General features: G+C 36.5%; 1 protein-coding gene across 1 annotated transcript in view; it reads left to right on the top strand.

Annotated features, from left to right (window-relative positions):
• LOC125241976 (ATP-binding cassette subfamily C member 4-like) overlaps positions 1–16,269 on the top strand; it is a 79,170-nt gene that overhangs the window by 20,937 nt on the left and 41,964 nt on the right. Inside the window, exons 4-5 of the mRNA XM_048150696.1 lie at positions 7,288–7,513; positions 8,395–8,551. Coding sequence (XP_048006653.1) covers positions 7,288–7,513; positions 8,395–8,551 — 383 coding nt within the window. The remainder of the gene's footprint in view (positions 1–7,287; positions 7,514–8,394; positions 8,552–16,269) is intronic.

Below are 16,269 nucleotides of genomic sequence, written 5' to 3'. Positions count from 1 at the left end.
ACTTGGGATCGGATCCTTACGATGCCACTTTGTGAATACCTTCAGAAGACGTTGCTGAATCAAGATACTTAGGTCATTTGCGGGCACTCGTAGTAGATTCGCCATAAAAAAATACAACTTGAAAATTTTAAAAACTCAACTTATGGTCCTATGTCGAAGGCCGAAAAAAATACTTGGGATCGGATCCTTACGATGCCACTTTGTGAATACCTTCAGAAGACGTTGCTCAATCAAGATACACAGGTCATTTGCGGGCACTCGTAGTAGATTCGCCATAAAAAAATACAACTTGAAAATTTTAAAAACTCAACTTATGGTCCTATGTCGAAGGCCGAAAAAAATACAAGGGATCGGATCCTTACGATCCCACTTTGTGAATACCTTCAGAAGACGTTGCTGAATCAAGATACATAGGTCATTTGCGGGCAATTTTCAAGTTGTATTTTTTTATGGCGAATCTACTACGAGTGCCCGCAAATGACCTGAGTATCTTGATTGAACAACGTCTTCTGAAGGTATTCACAAAGTGGCATCGTACGGATCCGATCCCAAGTATTTTTTTCGGCCTTCGACATAGGACCATAAGTTGAGTTTTTAAAAATTTCATGTTTTATTATTTTATGGTGAATCTTCTGCGAGTGCCCGCAATTGACCTATGTATCTTGATTCAGCAACGTTTTCTGAAGGTATTCACAAAGTTGGATCGTAAGGATCCGATCCCAAGTATTTTTTTCGGCCTTCGACATAGGACCATAAGTTGAGTTTTTAAAATTTCAAGTTTTATTATTTTATGGTGAATCTTCTGCGAGTGCCCGCAAATGACCTATGTATCTAGATTCAACAACGTCTTTTGAAGGTATTCACAAAGTGGGATCGTAAGGATCCGATCCCAAGTATTTTTTTCGGCCTTCGACATAGGACCATAAGTTGAGTTTTTAAAATTTTCAAGTTGTATTTTTTTATGGCGAAGCTACTACGAGTGCCCTCAAATGACCTGAGTATCTGGATTGAGCAACGTCTTCTGAAGGTATTCACAAAGTGGCATCGTAAGGATCCGATCCCAAGTATTTTTTTCGGCCTTCGACATAGGACCATAAATTGAGTTTTTCAAAATTTCAAGTTTTATTATTTTATGGTAAATCTTCTGCGAGTGCCCGCAAATGACCTATGTATCTTGATTCAGCAACCTCTTTTGAAGGTATTCACAAAGTGGGATCGTAAGGATCCGATCCCAAGTATTTTTTTCGGCCTTCGACATAGGACCATAAGTTGAGTTTTTAAAATTTTCAAGTTGTATTTTTTTACGGCGAATCTACTACGAGTGCCCGCAAATGACCTGAGTATCTTGATTGAGCAACGTCTTCTGAAGGTATTCACAAAGTGGCATCGTAAAGATCCGATCCCAAGTATTTTGTTTCGGCCTTCGACATAGGACCATAAGTTGAGTTTTTCAATTTTTTAAGTTTTATTTTTTTATGGCGAATCTTCAGCGAGTGCCCGCAAACGACATGTGTATTATGATTGAGCAACGTCTTTTGAAGGTATTCACAAAGTGGGATCGTAAGGATCCGATCCTAAGTATTTTTTTCGGCCTTCGACATAGGACCATAAGTTGAGTTTTTAAAATTTTCAAGTTGTATTTTTTTATGGCGAAACTACTACGAGTGCCCGCAAACGACCTGAGTATCTTGATTCAGCAACGTCTTCTGAAGGTATTCACAAAGTGGCATCGTAAGGATCCGATCCCAAGTATTTTGTTTCGGCCTTCGACATAGGACCATAAGTTGAGTTTTTCAATTTTTTAAGTTTTATTTTTTTATGGCGAATCTTCAGCGAGTGCCCGCAAACGACATGTGTATTATGATTGAGCAACGTCTTCTGAAGGTATTCTCAAAGTGGCATCGTAAGGATCCGATCCCAAGTATTTTTTTCGGCCTTCGACATAGGACCATAAGTTGAGTTTTTTAAATTTTCAAGTTGTATTTTTTTATGGCGAATCTACTACGAGTGCCCGCAAATGACCTGAGTATCTTGATTGAACAACGTCTTCTGAAGGTATTCACAAAGTGGCATCGTAAGGATCCTATCCCAAGTATTTTTTTCGGCCTTCGACATAGGACCATAAGTTGAGTTTTTAAAAATTTCATGTTTTATTATTTTATGGTGAATCTTCTGCGAGTGCCCGCAAATGACCTATGTATCTTGATTCAGCAACGTCTTCTGAAGGTATTCACAAAGTGGTATCGTAAGGATCCGATCCCAAGTATTTTTTTCGGCCTTCGACATAGGACCATAAGTTGAGTTTTTAAAATTTTCAAGTTGTATTTTTTTATGGCGAATCTACTACGAGTGCCCGCAAATGACCTGAGTATCTTGATTGAGCAACGTCTTCTGAAGGTATTCACAAAGTGGCATCGTAAGGATCCGATCCCAAGTATTTTTTTCGGCCTTCGACATAGGACCATAAGTTGAGTTTTTCAATTTTTTAAATTTTATTTTTTTATGGCGAATCTACTACGAGTGCCCGCAAATGACCTGAGTATCTTGATTGAGCAACGTCTTTTGAAGGTATTCACAAAGTGGGATCGTAAGGATCCGATCCCAAGTATTTTTTTCGGCCTTTGACATAGGACCATAAGTTCAGTTTTTAAAATTTTCAAGTTGTATTTTTTTATGGCGAATCTACTACGAGTGCCCGCAAATGACCTGAGTATCTTGATTGAGCAACGTCTTCTGAAGGTATTCACAAAGTGGCATCGTAAGGATCCGATCCCAAGTATTTTTTTCGGCCTTCGACATAGGACCATAAGTTGAGTTTTTAAAAATTTCAAGTTTTATTATTTTATGGTGAATCTTCTGCGAGTGCCCGCAAATGACCTGAGTATCTTGATTGAGCAACGTCTTCTGAAGGTATTCACAAAGTGGGATCGTAAGGATCCGATCCCAAGTATTTTTTTCGGCCTTCGACAAAGGACCATAAGTTGAGTTTTTAAAATTTCAAGTTTTATTATTTTATGGTGAATCTTCTGCGAGTGCCCGCAAATGACCTATGTATCTCAATTCAGCAACGTGTTTTGAAGGTATTCACAAAGTGGGATCGTAAGGATCCGATCCTAAGTATTTTTTTCGGCCTTCGACATAGGACCATAAGTTGAGTTTTTAAAATTTTCAAGTTGTATTTTTTTATGGCGAATCTACTACGAGTGCCCGCAAATGACCTGAGTATCTTGATTCAGCAACGTCTTCTGAAGGTATTCACAAAGTGGCATCGTAAGGATCCGATCCCAAGTATTTTTTTCTGCCTTCGACATAGGACCATAAGTTGAGTTTTTAAAAATTTCAAGTTTTATTATTTTGTGGTGAATCTTCTGCGAGTGCCCGCAAATGACCTGAGTATCTTGATTGAGCAACGTCTTCTGAAGGTATTCACAAAGTGGGATCGTAAGGATCCGATCCCAAGTATTTTTTTCGGCCTTCGACAAAGGACCATAATTTGAGTTTTTAAAATTTTCAAGTTGTATTTTTTTATGGCGAATCTACTCCGAGTGCCCGCAAATGACCTGAGTATCTTGATTGAGCAACGTCTTCTGAAGGTATTCACAAAGTGGCATCGTAAGGATCCGATCCCAAGTATTTTTTTCGGCCTTCGACATAGGACCATAAGTTGAGTTTTTAAAATTTTCAAGTTGTATTTTTTTATGGCGAATCTACTACGAGTGCCCGCAAATGACCTGAGTATCTTGATTGAACAACGTCTTCTGAAGGTATTCACAAAGTGGCATCGTAAGGATCCGATCCCAAGTATTTCTTTCGGCCTTCGACATAGGACCATAAGTTGAGTTTTTAAAAATTTCATGTTTTATTATTTTATGGTGAATCTTCTGCGAGTGCCCGCAAATGACCTATGTATCTTGATTCAGCAACGTCTTCTGAAGGTATTCACAAAGTGGTATCGTAAGGATCCGATCCCAAGTATTTTTTTCGGCCTTCGACATAGGACCATAAGTTGAGTTTTTAAAATTTTCAAGTTGTATATTTTTATGGCTAATCTACTACGAGTGCCCGCAAATAACCTAGGTATTATGATTAAGCAATATCTTCTGAAGGTAATCACAAAGTGGCAGCGTAAGGATCCGATCCCAAGTATTTTTTTCGGCCTTCGACATAGGACCATAAGTTGAGTTTTTAAAAATTTCAAGTTTTATTATTTTATGGTGAATCTTCTGCGAGTGCCCGCAAATGACCTATGTATCTTGATTCAGCAACGTCTTCTGAAGGTATTCACAAAGTGAGATCGTAAGGATCCGATCCCAAGAATTTTTTTCGGCCTTCGACATAGGACCATAAGTTGAGTTTTTCAATTTTTTAAGTTTTATTTTTTATGGCGAATCTTCAGCGAGTGCCCGCAAACGACATGTGTATTATGATTGAGCAACGTCTTCTGAAGGTATTCACAAAGTGGCATCGTAAGGATCCGATCCCAAGTATTTTTTTCGGCCTTCGACATAGGACCATAAGTTGAGTTCTTAAATTTTTTAAGTTTTATTTTTTTATGGTGAATCTTCTACGAGTGCCCGCCAATGACCTATGTATTATGATTGAGCAATGTCTTTTGAACGTACTCACAAAGTGGCATCGTAAGGATCCGATCCCAAGTATTTTTTTCGGCCTTCGACATAGGACCATAACTTGAGTTTTCAAAATTTTCAAGTTTTATGCTTTTATGGCGAATCTTCTACGAGTGCCCGCAAGTGACCTGTGTATCTTGATTGAGCAACGTCTTTTGAACGTATTCACAAAGTGGCATCGTAAGGATCCGATCCTAAGTAATTTTTCGGCCTTCGACATAGGACCATAAGTTGAGTTTTTAAAATTTTTAAGTTTTATTTTTTTATGGCGAATCTTCTATGAGTGAAAAATTTATGTTTTTATTGTATCGTAATGATTTCACATACTAAACGTCGTGAACTAACGATGAACTAACGAATCCATATCTATTTTGCACGATAGAAGCCATAAAAACAGTTTACTGCTGCAACCTATGTTTTGGGTTTAAAATGAATAATATTAAAATGAATAATGCGTAGTGGTGTTGCACTTAGGATCCTAACGATTTTATATACTGAACTAACGTCAACTAACGATCATCTTTCGATTCTAATTGACAGAAATAGTAAAATCGAGTTTGGGGCGGTGTAGCCTGAAGTTGGCCGCCCCACTTCATAAAAAAAATACTTCTAATCGGATCCTAACGATTTTATATACTGAACTAACGTCTACTAACGATCATCTTTCGATTCTAATTGACAGAAATAGTAAAATCGAGTTTGGGGCGGTGTAGCCTGAAGTTGGCCGCCCCACTTCATAAAAAAAAATACTTCTAATCGGATCCTAACGATTTTATATACTGAACTAACGTCTACTAACGATTATCTTTCGAATTCAATTGACAGAAATCGTAAAATCGAGTTTGGGGCGGTAGCGTGAAGTTGGCCGCCCCACTTCATTTAAAAAAAAAAATACTTCTAATCGGATCCTAACGATTTTATATACTGAACTAACGTCTACTAACGATTATCTTTCGAATTCAATTGACAGAAATCGTAAAATCGAGTTTGGGGCGGTAGCGTGAAGTTGGCCGCCCCACTTCATTTAAAAAAAAAAAAAACTTCTAATCGGATCCTAACGATTTTATATACTGAACTAACGTCTATTAACGATTATCTTTCGATTCCAATTGACAAAAACCGTAAAATCAGTTTTGGGGCGGTAGCGTGAAGTTGGCCCCCTCCATTTTGTTTTTTAAAAAAAGTGATGTTGTTATCGGATCCTAACGATTTCACATACTGAACTAACGTGAACTAACGATGAACTAACGATATAGATATGTAATTTGCGGGCACTCGATATGGGGCGGTCAACTTCACGGAGGTAGGGAACTCCTCAAATCTGAAAGGCATACATATGGTGATTTTTGTGTTTTTAAAGGAACAGCATGCATTTACGTACGGAACAGTGACATTTGGTGCAGTGGAACTCCTGATGATGGTCAGAAATGTCAGAATGGAACTCCTCAAATCTGAACGGCACACTTATAGTGACTTTTGTATTTTTATAAGAACAGCATGCACTTACGTCCAGAACAGTGACATTTGGTGCAGTGGAACTGCTGATGATGATCAGAACGGAACTCCTCAAATCTGAACGGCACACTTATAGTGACTTTGGTATTTTTATAAGAACAGCATGCACTTACGTCCAGAACAGTGACATTTGGTGCAGTGGAACTGCTGATGAAGAGTGAGCCGCCCCTGGTTAGAGTTCCGTTCTGATAATCATTCTCATCTGTAGGTACTTCAGAATCATCCAAATTTCAAAATTGGTTCAGAAATGACGGAGATATCGAATAACAAACATTAAAAAATATTCAGACGAATTGATAACATAATCCAACATTTGAAAGTATTTATCACCAGAACCCCAAAGGAAGGCGGTTTTTTTTCTTAAAAATTATTCTTATAATTATCTGATGCTTTATTTCGTGCATGGTATAAATTTTTTATTTTAAGTACAGTCAAGTTTCCTATTAGTACAGGCAACTTTTCAAAGAGATTATGAGCATGACTAAAAGACTGTGGCTCTTATAGTTACAAAACTTGCAAATATGTATTACAATGATATGCACGCCGTGGCCACATGTGTATAGTTGATAAGAATGTTCGCCAGAGTAGGGATAGGGAGCATGATTTTTTTATTCCTAATATAGGCTACTTGCCTCCTAGTCAAATCAGCTTATTTTTAAGAACTGTCAAAACGAATTTGAACGACTTGCTAATATAGAATTTATATGAAATCGAATTGAGTGACGTCACGGTCAATTCAGTTACTTTATATATTTATATTATATTTTTACTGTCAATTCAGTTACTACCTGACTTATTAAATAGAAATTGGATTTAAAAATAACTTCTGTCCATGTTTTTCTTATAATTATCTGATGCTTTATTTCGTGCATGGTATAAAATATATTATTTTAAATACAGTCAAGTCGCTTATTTAAATATACACGGCAACACAAGAGGAACCCGAAAGATTAGAGATACCGACAAAATATTTTTTTTTGGTGTTATTTTGTATTTTTTGTTTAGTCCGTTCGAATGTATTTCCACTTTAAAAGTAAGGGTCTGTTGTGGTGTGGTTGGAATAGAGGCTCTTAAAATTATTCCTATTCCTCGTGTTACACCATGTATATGTAGAAGTAAGTGTTCACCTAATCGATGTTTTTAGATACTAAAACTAGATCGAAACGGTCTCAGCAAGACCGAGCCGGGGCAAGTGATAAACCTGATGTCGAACGACGTGATGCGGTTCGACATGGTGACGCTGTTCCTGCACTACCTGTGGGTGATGCCGGTGGTGGTGCCCGTGGTGTCGTACCTGGTGTGGCAGCACGTGCGGTGGGCGACCATCGCCGCGCTGCTGGTCATCTTCGTGCAGACTGTGCTGGTGCAAAGTAACTATCTGTCATACAAATTGCTAGATGTTAAAACTAGACCGAAACGGGCTCAGTAAGACCGAGCTTGTTGCTGGCCATCTTCGTGCAGACTGTGCTGGTACAAAGTAACTATGCCACTGGTCCCACCAAGGACGAGTAAGCTATGAGCTATCGGCTATAAAAACGAACAAAAGATAGTCACTTCCATGTAAATAAAAGAGACGCGATGATAGCGCGAGCGAGTTATAGTTCGTAGCCGAGCTACGAGCTACAAATCGCTCTCTCTCTCTTTCTCTTTTATTTACACGGAAGTGACTATCTTTTGTTCGTTTTTATAGCCGATAGCTCATACTTTACTCGCTTTTGGTGGAACCAGTGCCTATCTGTCATACAACTTGCTAGATGTTAAAACTAGATCGAAACTGGCTCAGTAAGACTGAGCAGTGTTGCTGGTAATCTTCGTGCAGACTGCTGGTGTCTACGAACTGTCGTTATAAACTTAATACCTAGCTACTTTTTAATACAATGCATAATTTATTTGAAACAAACTCACAACGTAGTTTTTTTTATAAATTACATAATTCTCGTAGAGAATCGCAAAAGTTTTAAAAGGCTTTGAAATCTAAATAGAATACTACTTATATAGTCAGGATTTTCTGTATTTCAGTGATATTTCCACAAAATTAAATACCTACTATTTTAATAGCAATGTTTACAACTATGACTTCCTTAGAGACCGATAAACCGGTAACCTATTGATTACGGAAACAGGGCCGTAGCTAGAATTCAATGTAAGGTAGGGCATCAGCTGTAATTACAAGTAGAGTGCAAATTGTGCAATAATGTAGGACGATGGTGATTTTTAAGGTTAAGGGTTCTAATCTGTCTTTATTTTTTAGGTTACTTGAGTAACCGCCAAGGAGTGCTCCGAGGAAAGATAGCCAAGCGAACGGACGAGAGGGTCAAAGTGATGAGCGAACTAGTGAACGGAGTCCAAGTCATTAAGATGTATGCTTGGGAGAAACCGTTTGAGAAGCTAGTCGATAAATTGCGCAAGTAAGTGTACGTTTCAATTAACTGAAAACTATTAATGAAACTCCACTGTTCAAATGAAGCACCTTATTTGTAGGTAACATGAACCAAATCTTATATTCGATCCGATTAAACTCTGTAATGTTCTAAAAGTGAGCTGATAGTGATGATGGAGTAGAAAAATTAGGTAGAAATCGTTGAAACTCTACATCCGTTTTCTTTCACCCTCTTTGAGCGTGAATTTTTAAACATTTTTACATCTTTCAATGAAGTACACATTCCTAAAATTACATCTTTTAATTGCAAAGAGCTCACTCTGCCGTGTGTAGGTACACTAGGTACCTATATAAATAACTGCTTAATATAATCGAAATCACATTTTTCATCACATTTGCTGTTTAAAGGTCTCATTGCGTCTACGTGTACTGAAGAATAATGTACTATTTTATTCCCAAGGGAGTAACGGATTTAGTTTTAAAAATTAATACAATCCGTACAATACTTCAGGCAAAGGATGTTTCAGTCAGCCAAGGATGTGTTTTGCACAGCTAAAATTTGACTATTAATCTATAAAAAAATATTATACGGTATGAAAAATGCATTTTATTGATGTTTTACAATTATTTCAGTGTGTTTTACATTTATTTTGTAAATTTCACGTCTTTTCACGTAGATTAAATCGTTATAATTTACAATCTGGCAGGAAATTGTGACGGCCATCTCGATTTGAGCTTGACCGCGTTGCCATAGCAACGAGCAGTACAACACCGCTGAAGGTTTTGCCTTATGGTTTTTTTTCTCTGTGTTTTCCTCTCAAATGTGATGAAAAACATTGTGTGTAACTCAGGAAGTAACGATTTTGTAAACTCGTGTCTATAAACAAAATCCCCCTTACCTCCCCTGTTGCACAATATACTACTATTATACCACTATAACCTATTCCTTACATAATAATAATCGTCAATAGCACTGTTTAAAAAATATGCCGTGACTTGACGACTTTCTGAATTGAACTTGATAGGTTTAATAGTTTTTGAGAAAAATACGACATTGGTCTACACTGAGCGCGACACGCTCTGAGCGGCTCTGTGTTTTCCCTAAATTGATGAAAAACATTGAGAACACAGCGATTTTGTACTTTGTCATAAACAAAATCGCACGTATGGCCCCTGTTGCACAATATACTACTATTATACCACTATAACCTATTCCTTACATAATAATAATCGTCAATAAATAGTGCCGTGACTTGACGCACTGAATGAATATTTAACATCTGCAGTAACCGGACATTTACGAGTGCTTTTTAAAGAGATTAATACGGCTAGTACTAATAATTATCTCTATTTTTATACACGCATAATATACACTTGTACAGATATGAACTTTGTATATTATAATAATGTAACAATTAATAAAACAGGTGTCACAAAAGCAGGAGTAACCTTACGTATCCAGTAAATTATGTCTATCAGCTGCAAAAGTGCATGGCGAATTTATCAATGATTTCATTCATAAATTCTCCATGGACTTTTGCAGCTGATAGTACCTAGTAGTACTTAAGTTGTGTTCCGTACCGTAACACTATTAATGACATTAACGTAATTTAGTGTTTGTAAACAAAAACATGCATGGTCACTCTACAATATGAGAATACTTCCGCGTTTTGTAGTTGAAATAACATCCTACATTTTTGAAGTGGGACAATTTACTTAATCATAGTTTTATTTCGAAGCGAAGTTTTTAACCGTCGCACCCAAATCTCCAGGAAGGTGGTTCTCAATATATCTGTATTTTTTTTTAATGTCTGTTCCACGATATATCTCCGTCGTTACTGGACCTGATTTTTTTTTGATCGAATGTATATGCATACATTGGTCCCATTTTTATCAGAACCCAGTTCTGATGATGATGAACCCAGTGGTGATGGGATCCTGGTCAGAACGGAACTCCTCAAATCTGAACGGCACACTTATAGTGACTTTCGTATTTTTATAATAACAGCATGCATTTAAGTTCAGAATAGTGACATTTATTTGTTAGGAGATTTGTTATGCTTACATATTGAGTCATATTTTACTACATTACATATTTTTTCAAGTCAAATTCTGTCAAGATCGATTTCTTATATGTAATCGGATATCGGATTCATGAGGAATTGAGGAAACTCCTCAAACCTTAACGGTATACGTATATTCATTAAATTTGTGTTTCCTTCAAATAATAAAAGATTTATATTAAAAGCAGTTTTAAAAATTACCTACACATTTCTACATAATCCAACATTCGCAAGTACCTTTCACCAGAACCCCAAAAGCGGCGGTTTTTTTTTTCTTAAAAATTATTACATTCCTTTTCACACGACCACTGTATAAACCAGTAAATAACTCTTCTAATAATCATCAAGGGAATTCTTCAAAAATGACACACTTATACATATTATACTATTTTTCACCTTTATAGATGAGTTCGGTGACACTTCCAGAAATTCTGCATTACGCATACTATGTTCGCAAAATATTTTTGAAAAATAATTTATACTTTGACCAAAAATAATGAAAAATATTTTTTCTACTCCCGTACTGTTATTCGTGAGTTACAAGGTCGTGCATAGAACTTTAAAACCCTACATAAAAGATGTCAGGACATGTCTATCTAGTCTATACCCTGAAAACATTTAGTAGCAGTCGCACGATATAGCTGTTTTACAGTTCAGTAAATACATTGCTACCAACTTAACAAACCAATTCGCAGAGTCGAGACTCCTTCGTTTTCTGCTGCGTTCATTGGCGACGCGTCGAATCGCATTCAAATGTATAGAACTCGATTCAACTCGGCTCGATTCGTCTTAGTGGCCAGGCTTCAAAGAACCATACCATAGACAGTTTTATTTTCATGTTTGCACTCAAACTGCATATTCAAAATGGTAGGCGGTCCACCTATGTAGATAACTAAGATGACTGAAAGTAGGTATTTGTTGAATTTATAATTTTCTTTCAAAATAAGTGCTTGGTCGTAGAAAAAGTATTGTATGCAACGGTGTTTAACTGAGTCAAAAAATGCTCGTGGCGTCTTTATTAACAATTTTCGGCTTCGCCTCAAATTGTTACCCACGCCACTCACCTTTTTTGACCTCTTTTAACCACCAGTTGCATAAAATACTATAAAAACTATTTTTTTGAATATAGTGCATTATCATGCAGTGCTTATTAAATAGATTCCATCAAATATGAGAAAAATAGTTATTTGTTTTACAAGGGGGCAAAGTTGTTGTTTAACCGCACGTGCCAATATTGATACCTGAGCAAGCGAAAGATTCCAATATTGAACCGCGAGCGTAGCGAGTGGTTCAAAATGTGGAATCTTGAGCGTTGCGAGGGTTTCGAGGCACGTAAGGTAACGGACCCAATCATGGACAGTTTAAGATAAAATTTCGCGTCTTTTTGATATTTCACTCATAAATGTAAAAATTGTACCGTTAAGCGTGTTAAATCTTGAATGTCCAATCCTTCTTTTACATTTCAAGCGTATTGCAGTATGGATACTCCTATTGGTTTCTTCATAGTTAAGAAATTAAAAATAGGTGTTTTTTCTCCAATTATGGACGGCAGTTCTCCAGTAATGGATTCCCCATTATGGACAGTGAAATAAGTTTAAAATTTTACTTTTAAAGCCAACTGATACTCAATGAGTCAATATTATATACCATAAATGCAATTAGTTTGAGTTATTTTAACATAGGATTGTTTCTTGTAAATTTTGGTTTTGTAAATTGTTCCTTGTCCATCATAGGAGGTAGGCAGTTTTTCGGTTCCAGTAATGGACAGTCGCAAAATAACGCCATTTCTTTATATCTTTGGAGCAACAAACTATATGTATGTTTTATACCTTATCTCATGCCTAATGCAGTAAGTAAAACGCATTCAAGTTTACACCGAGTATTATTTTTTTATTATTTTTTACATGAACTCAACTCTCTTAGCAACATTACTAAGAATTCGTCTTGATATTTTTTTCAGTAAACTGATGAATTTTATCTTGTCGCTAAATCCTTCAGAAATAACCGAATTAGTTGAAACTTCAAAATGAAACAGCTCTACAACTCTAGTTTATGGTACATAGCCGTCAGTTTTTAGAAACTAATTTTAGCTACTTATTTTTAAGGATTTGTGTTTTTTGTCCATAATGGCATCACCGTCCATTATGGGGTATTTCACCTTAGGTTAAACAAACTTTGCCACCGAGTGAAACACAAATATTTTCACCACACCAACACGAACAAAATACTGACTATAAAACATCAAGCTAAATCAAATCCAGCAATCTTTTCAATATTTATGATTCAAAATAATTATTTTTAGGTAAATTCTACGAGCCAGCTCAAGTCATCAAGTTAAAATTTGTATGAAATTACTTTGCACTCTTGTGGATAAAATTCAGTTTTGCTATTCGTTTTCGAATAGCAAAATTGATGTTTATCAGTTAGTGTGGTGAAAAATAATGTTACTTCTAAATAAACAATGTAATATGAAACGAAACGCCCGCCCCTAGTATTTTCCGTTTCATGTATTGCGTTATTTAAATAATATTATCTTTCTATATATTTAAAAAAAAAGTACAGTTTTTATATCTTTTCGCAAGAATATTCAGCGAACATAGTACTTATGCGTAATTCAGAATTTCTGGAATCTTCCTTTTTTATATGATTTTTTTGAAAGAAAAACACATTTCTAATTATCAACATTCATGAGCATCTTTCAATAGCCTCCCTTAATAGAAGTCGGCTTTTTTCTTTAATCCATACCTACTAATATTATAAATGGGAAAGTGTGTCTGTCTGTTTGTTTGTCCGTCTTTCACGGCAAAACGGAGCGACGAATTGACGTGACTTAATTTTATTATTATTATTACATACATACATACAATCACGCCTGTATCCCATAAAGGGGTAGGCAGAACACATGAAACTACTAAAGCTTCAGTGCCACTCTTGGCAAATAAGGGGTTGAAAGAAAACGAAACTGTGACATTGCAGTGACAGGTTGCCAGCCTCTCGCCTACGCCACAATTTAACCCATATCCCATAGTCGCCTTCTACGACACCCACCCACGATTATTATTATTATTATTTATAAATGGGCTTACTCTTGGCCACAGACTAGCCGAAGGCAAAGACGTGGCCTACGATGGAGTGAGCTCGCCCAGAAGATGCCTGTTCACTCTTGATTTGAAGGTGAAGAAAGTGGAGATAGTTGAAAAGATGGAGAGTGACAGAGGCTACTTTTTATCTCTTTCTAACCCCCCACTTCCCTAATTAGGTTAATGGGGGGCGGAAGTTTTATGGAGCATTCCGCAAATTTTTAATTTACCGCGAGCGAAGCTGCGGGTAAAAGCTAGTATTACCTATTTTGTTGTGTCATACGAGAACATTGATATTAAGCAGAAGTCACTGGGATATCTTATTAATCTTATTATCGTCCTTTATCAGAGTTGTGTAATATGCTAATATTCTCATTATACTTTCTTAAAAAAATAGGCAGCTAAATAATGTAAATAATTAATTAATTAAATTGTCTAGGTAGGTACAACAATGTATGCATGTGTATAACGTATTTGAAATAGTTAAGAGTCTAAAGCTTAATTTTTTATCACCTCCATTAACCACTGTTACATGACCTGCAATATTGTAATGACTTCAATATGAAAATGGAAGAACTCTAGCCCCTAACGGAAGACAACTCAGCGGCGAGCGGCGGCCAGCCACAGCGATGGGACTTTTCATTCGCACATATGGTTGCCGCTCACCGCTGTCGCGCTTAGCAAGGCACAGGTACTAACCTAGTTTAGGGGTCAAAGTTTGACCACTACAAGCCGACATCTTTGTACAAATCCCTAGTATAGTTATTATGTAACTCTGTTATTATGTAACTTGCTCTTTTATGTACAATAAAGATATTATTATTATTATAATATGTCACTAAAGCTTACTTTGTAATTGATCTAAGCGTCTAGCGTAGGTCTACGCTATTCTCCGGATATTCTCCATTCTCAAACATTTTGTGACGAGTTTCTATGATTGAATATTTTTTGTCGATCCAACTTTTGGGAAACTTCGTAATGCTGAAATCGTTAAGACTTAAACACCAATTATTTTTAAATTTAACTTGTTTGAAGAATATCGAGCCACTAGTACAACCTACTGAAACAAAATATGATAAGATTTTCGAATGAATTAAACATTAAGGTCGGTTGCAGAAATGCAATGAAATTACATCATTTCTCATGTCCGTAACAGGAATATGATCTTCCAGTGAACGCTACAAAAGTAGAGCGTGACAAAAATATCAGAAAAAAAGCCAAAATCGTCCCCTTCAAGGAAGTAATTAAATATTATAGGAATTCTTACACAGATTGACTGAGACTGAGTCCCACGGTAAGCTCAAGAAGGCTTGTGTTATGGGTACTAAGACAACGATATATCTTATATCTTTAAATGAGCAATTTTTATATATTTATTTATTTACTAGCTTTTACCCGCGGCTTCGCCCGCGTAATAAAAGTATTCATTAAGATTTTCATTTGGATCCGTAGGGACCGTAGGTTTCTCTGTAGGTATATTTATCTGCGATTATTTCGATTGCACATAATACTTTTGCTTGCAATGATTGTAGAAATATTACACATCGACCACAGCGTAGGTAATTCTATATACGCTGGGGAAACCTTTATAAACATCCCACATAGCCCGTATTTCGACACTATGATCGGTGGGTAAAAAGTACTTTTTTCTATTATCCCTTACAATTTTTTACATTTTGCTTATACTTATCGCAAACGTAATCTTCAAGCAAGCAAACAACGATCGTCTTAGAGCACATTGATTGTAAGAGACCGCCGACCGATTATCCGTATCCCGCTAACGATACCCATATTATCCGTATCCGTATCCGTATCGCTATCGCTATCGCTATCCCTATCGCTATCCCTATCCCTATCGCTTTCCCTATTGCTATCCCTATCGCTATCCCTATCCCTATCCCTATCCCTTATCAAGATGTTTAATGATATAACACTTTAAGTTCTCGCGCTTTGTACACATATTTAAAGTCACGTACAGGTCGAACGCGATTAATTAACATTATTTTTACCTTTTTTTCCCAACGTTTCGGCCAGGTTGCACTGGCCGTGGTCGCGGAAGACTGACGTCCCAGCAAAATGTCACCGGAGATGTAAGCAACACAAAACTACCCGATATTAATTTATATAAATGTTCGGGGTAGACAAATAAATATAATCTACCCGCTTTTAGTTAATGTTTATTTCTCACCATGTTTATTTTAAAGGTAAAAATAATGTTAATTAATCGCGTTCGACCTGTATGTGACTTTAAATATATGTTTAATGATTTCTTATCAAGTGCTAAAATATAAGTTTCATGGTTTTATCTTTTAAAATTAAGAAATCCCATACAAACTTTCAACCTCTTTTTCAACCCCTTCATCCCTTTTTTTCGAAATAAAAAGTAGCCTATGTTCTGTCTCAGGGTCTAAAGATTGTCTGTTCCAAATTTCATCAAAATCGGTTGCGTGGTTTAGGAAAGCGTAACAGACAGACAGACAGACAGACAGACAGACAGACAGACAGAGTTACTTTCGCATTTATAATATTAGTATGGATATATACTGGCGATCTGGGAAACCGCTCTACCGATTTCGCTGTTTGTTTTGTGGGGGTTTTCGGGG

Source organism: Leguminivora glycinivorella, chromosome Z (genome assembly GCF_023078275.1).
Source record: "Leguminivora glycinivorella isolate SPB_JAAS2020 chromosome Z, LegGlyc_1.1, whole genome shotgun sequence".
NCBI classification, from domain to species: domain Eukaryota; kingdom Metazoa; phylum Arthropoda; class Insecta; order Lepidoptera; family Tortricidae; genus Leguminivora; species Leguminivora glycinivorella.
The sequence above is the reverse complement of the archived record's forward strand: the minus strand, read 5'-3'. Positions and strand labels throughout refer to the sequence as shown.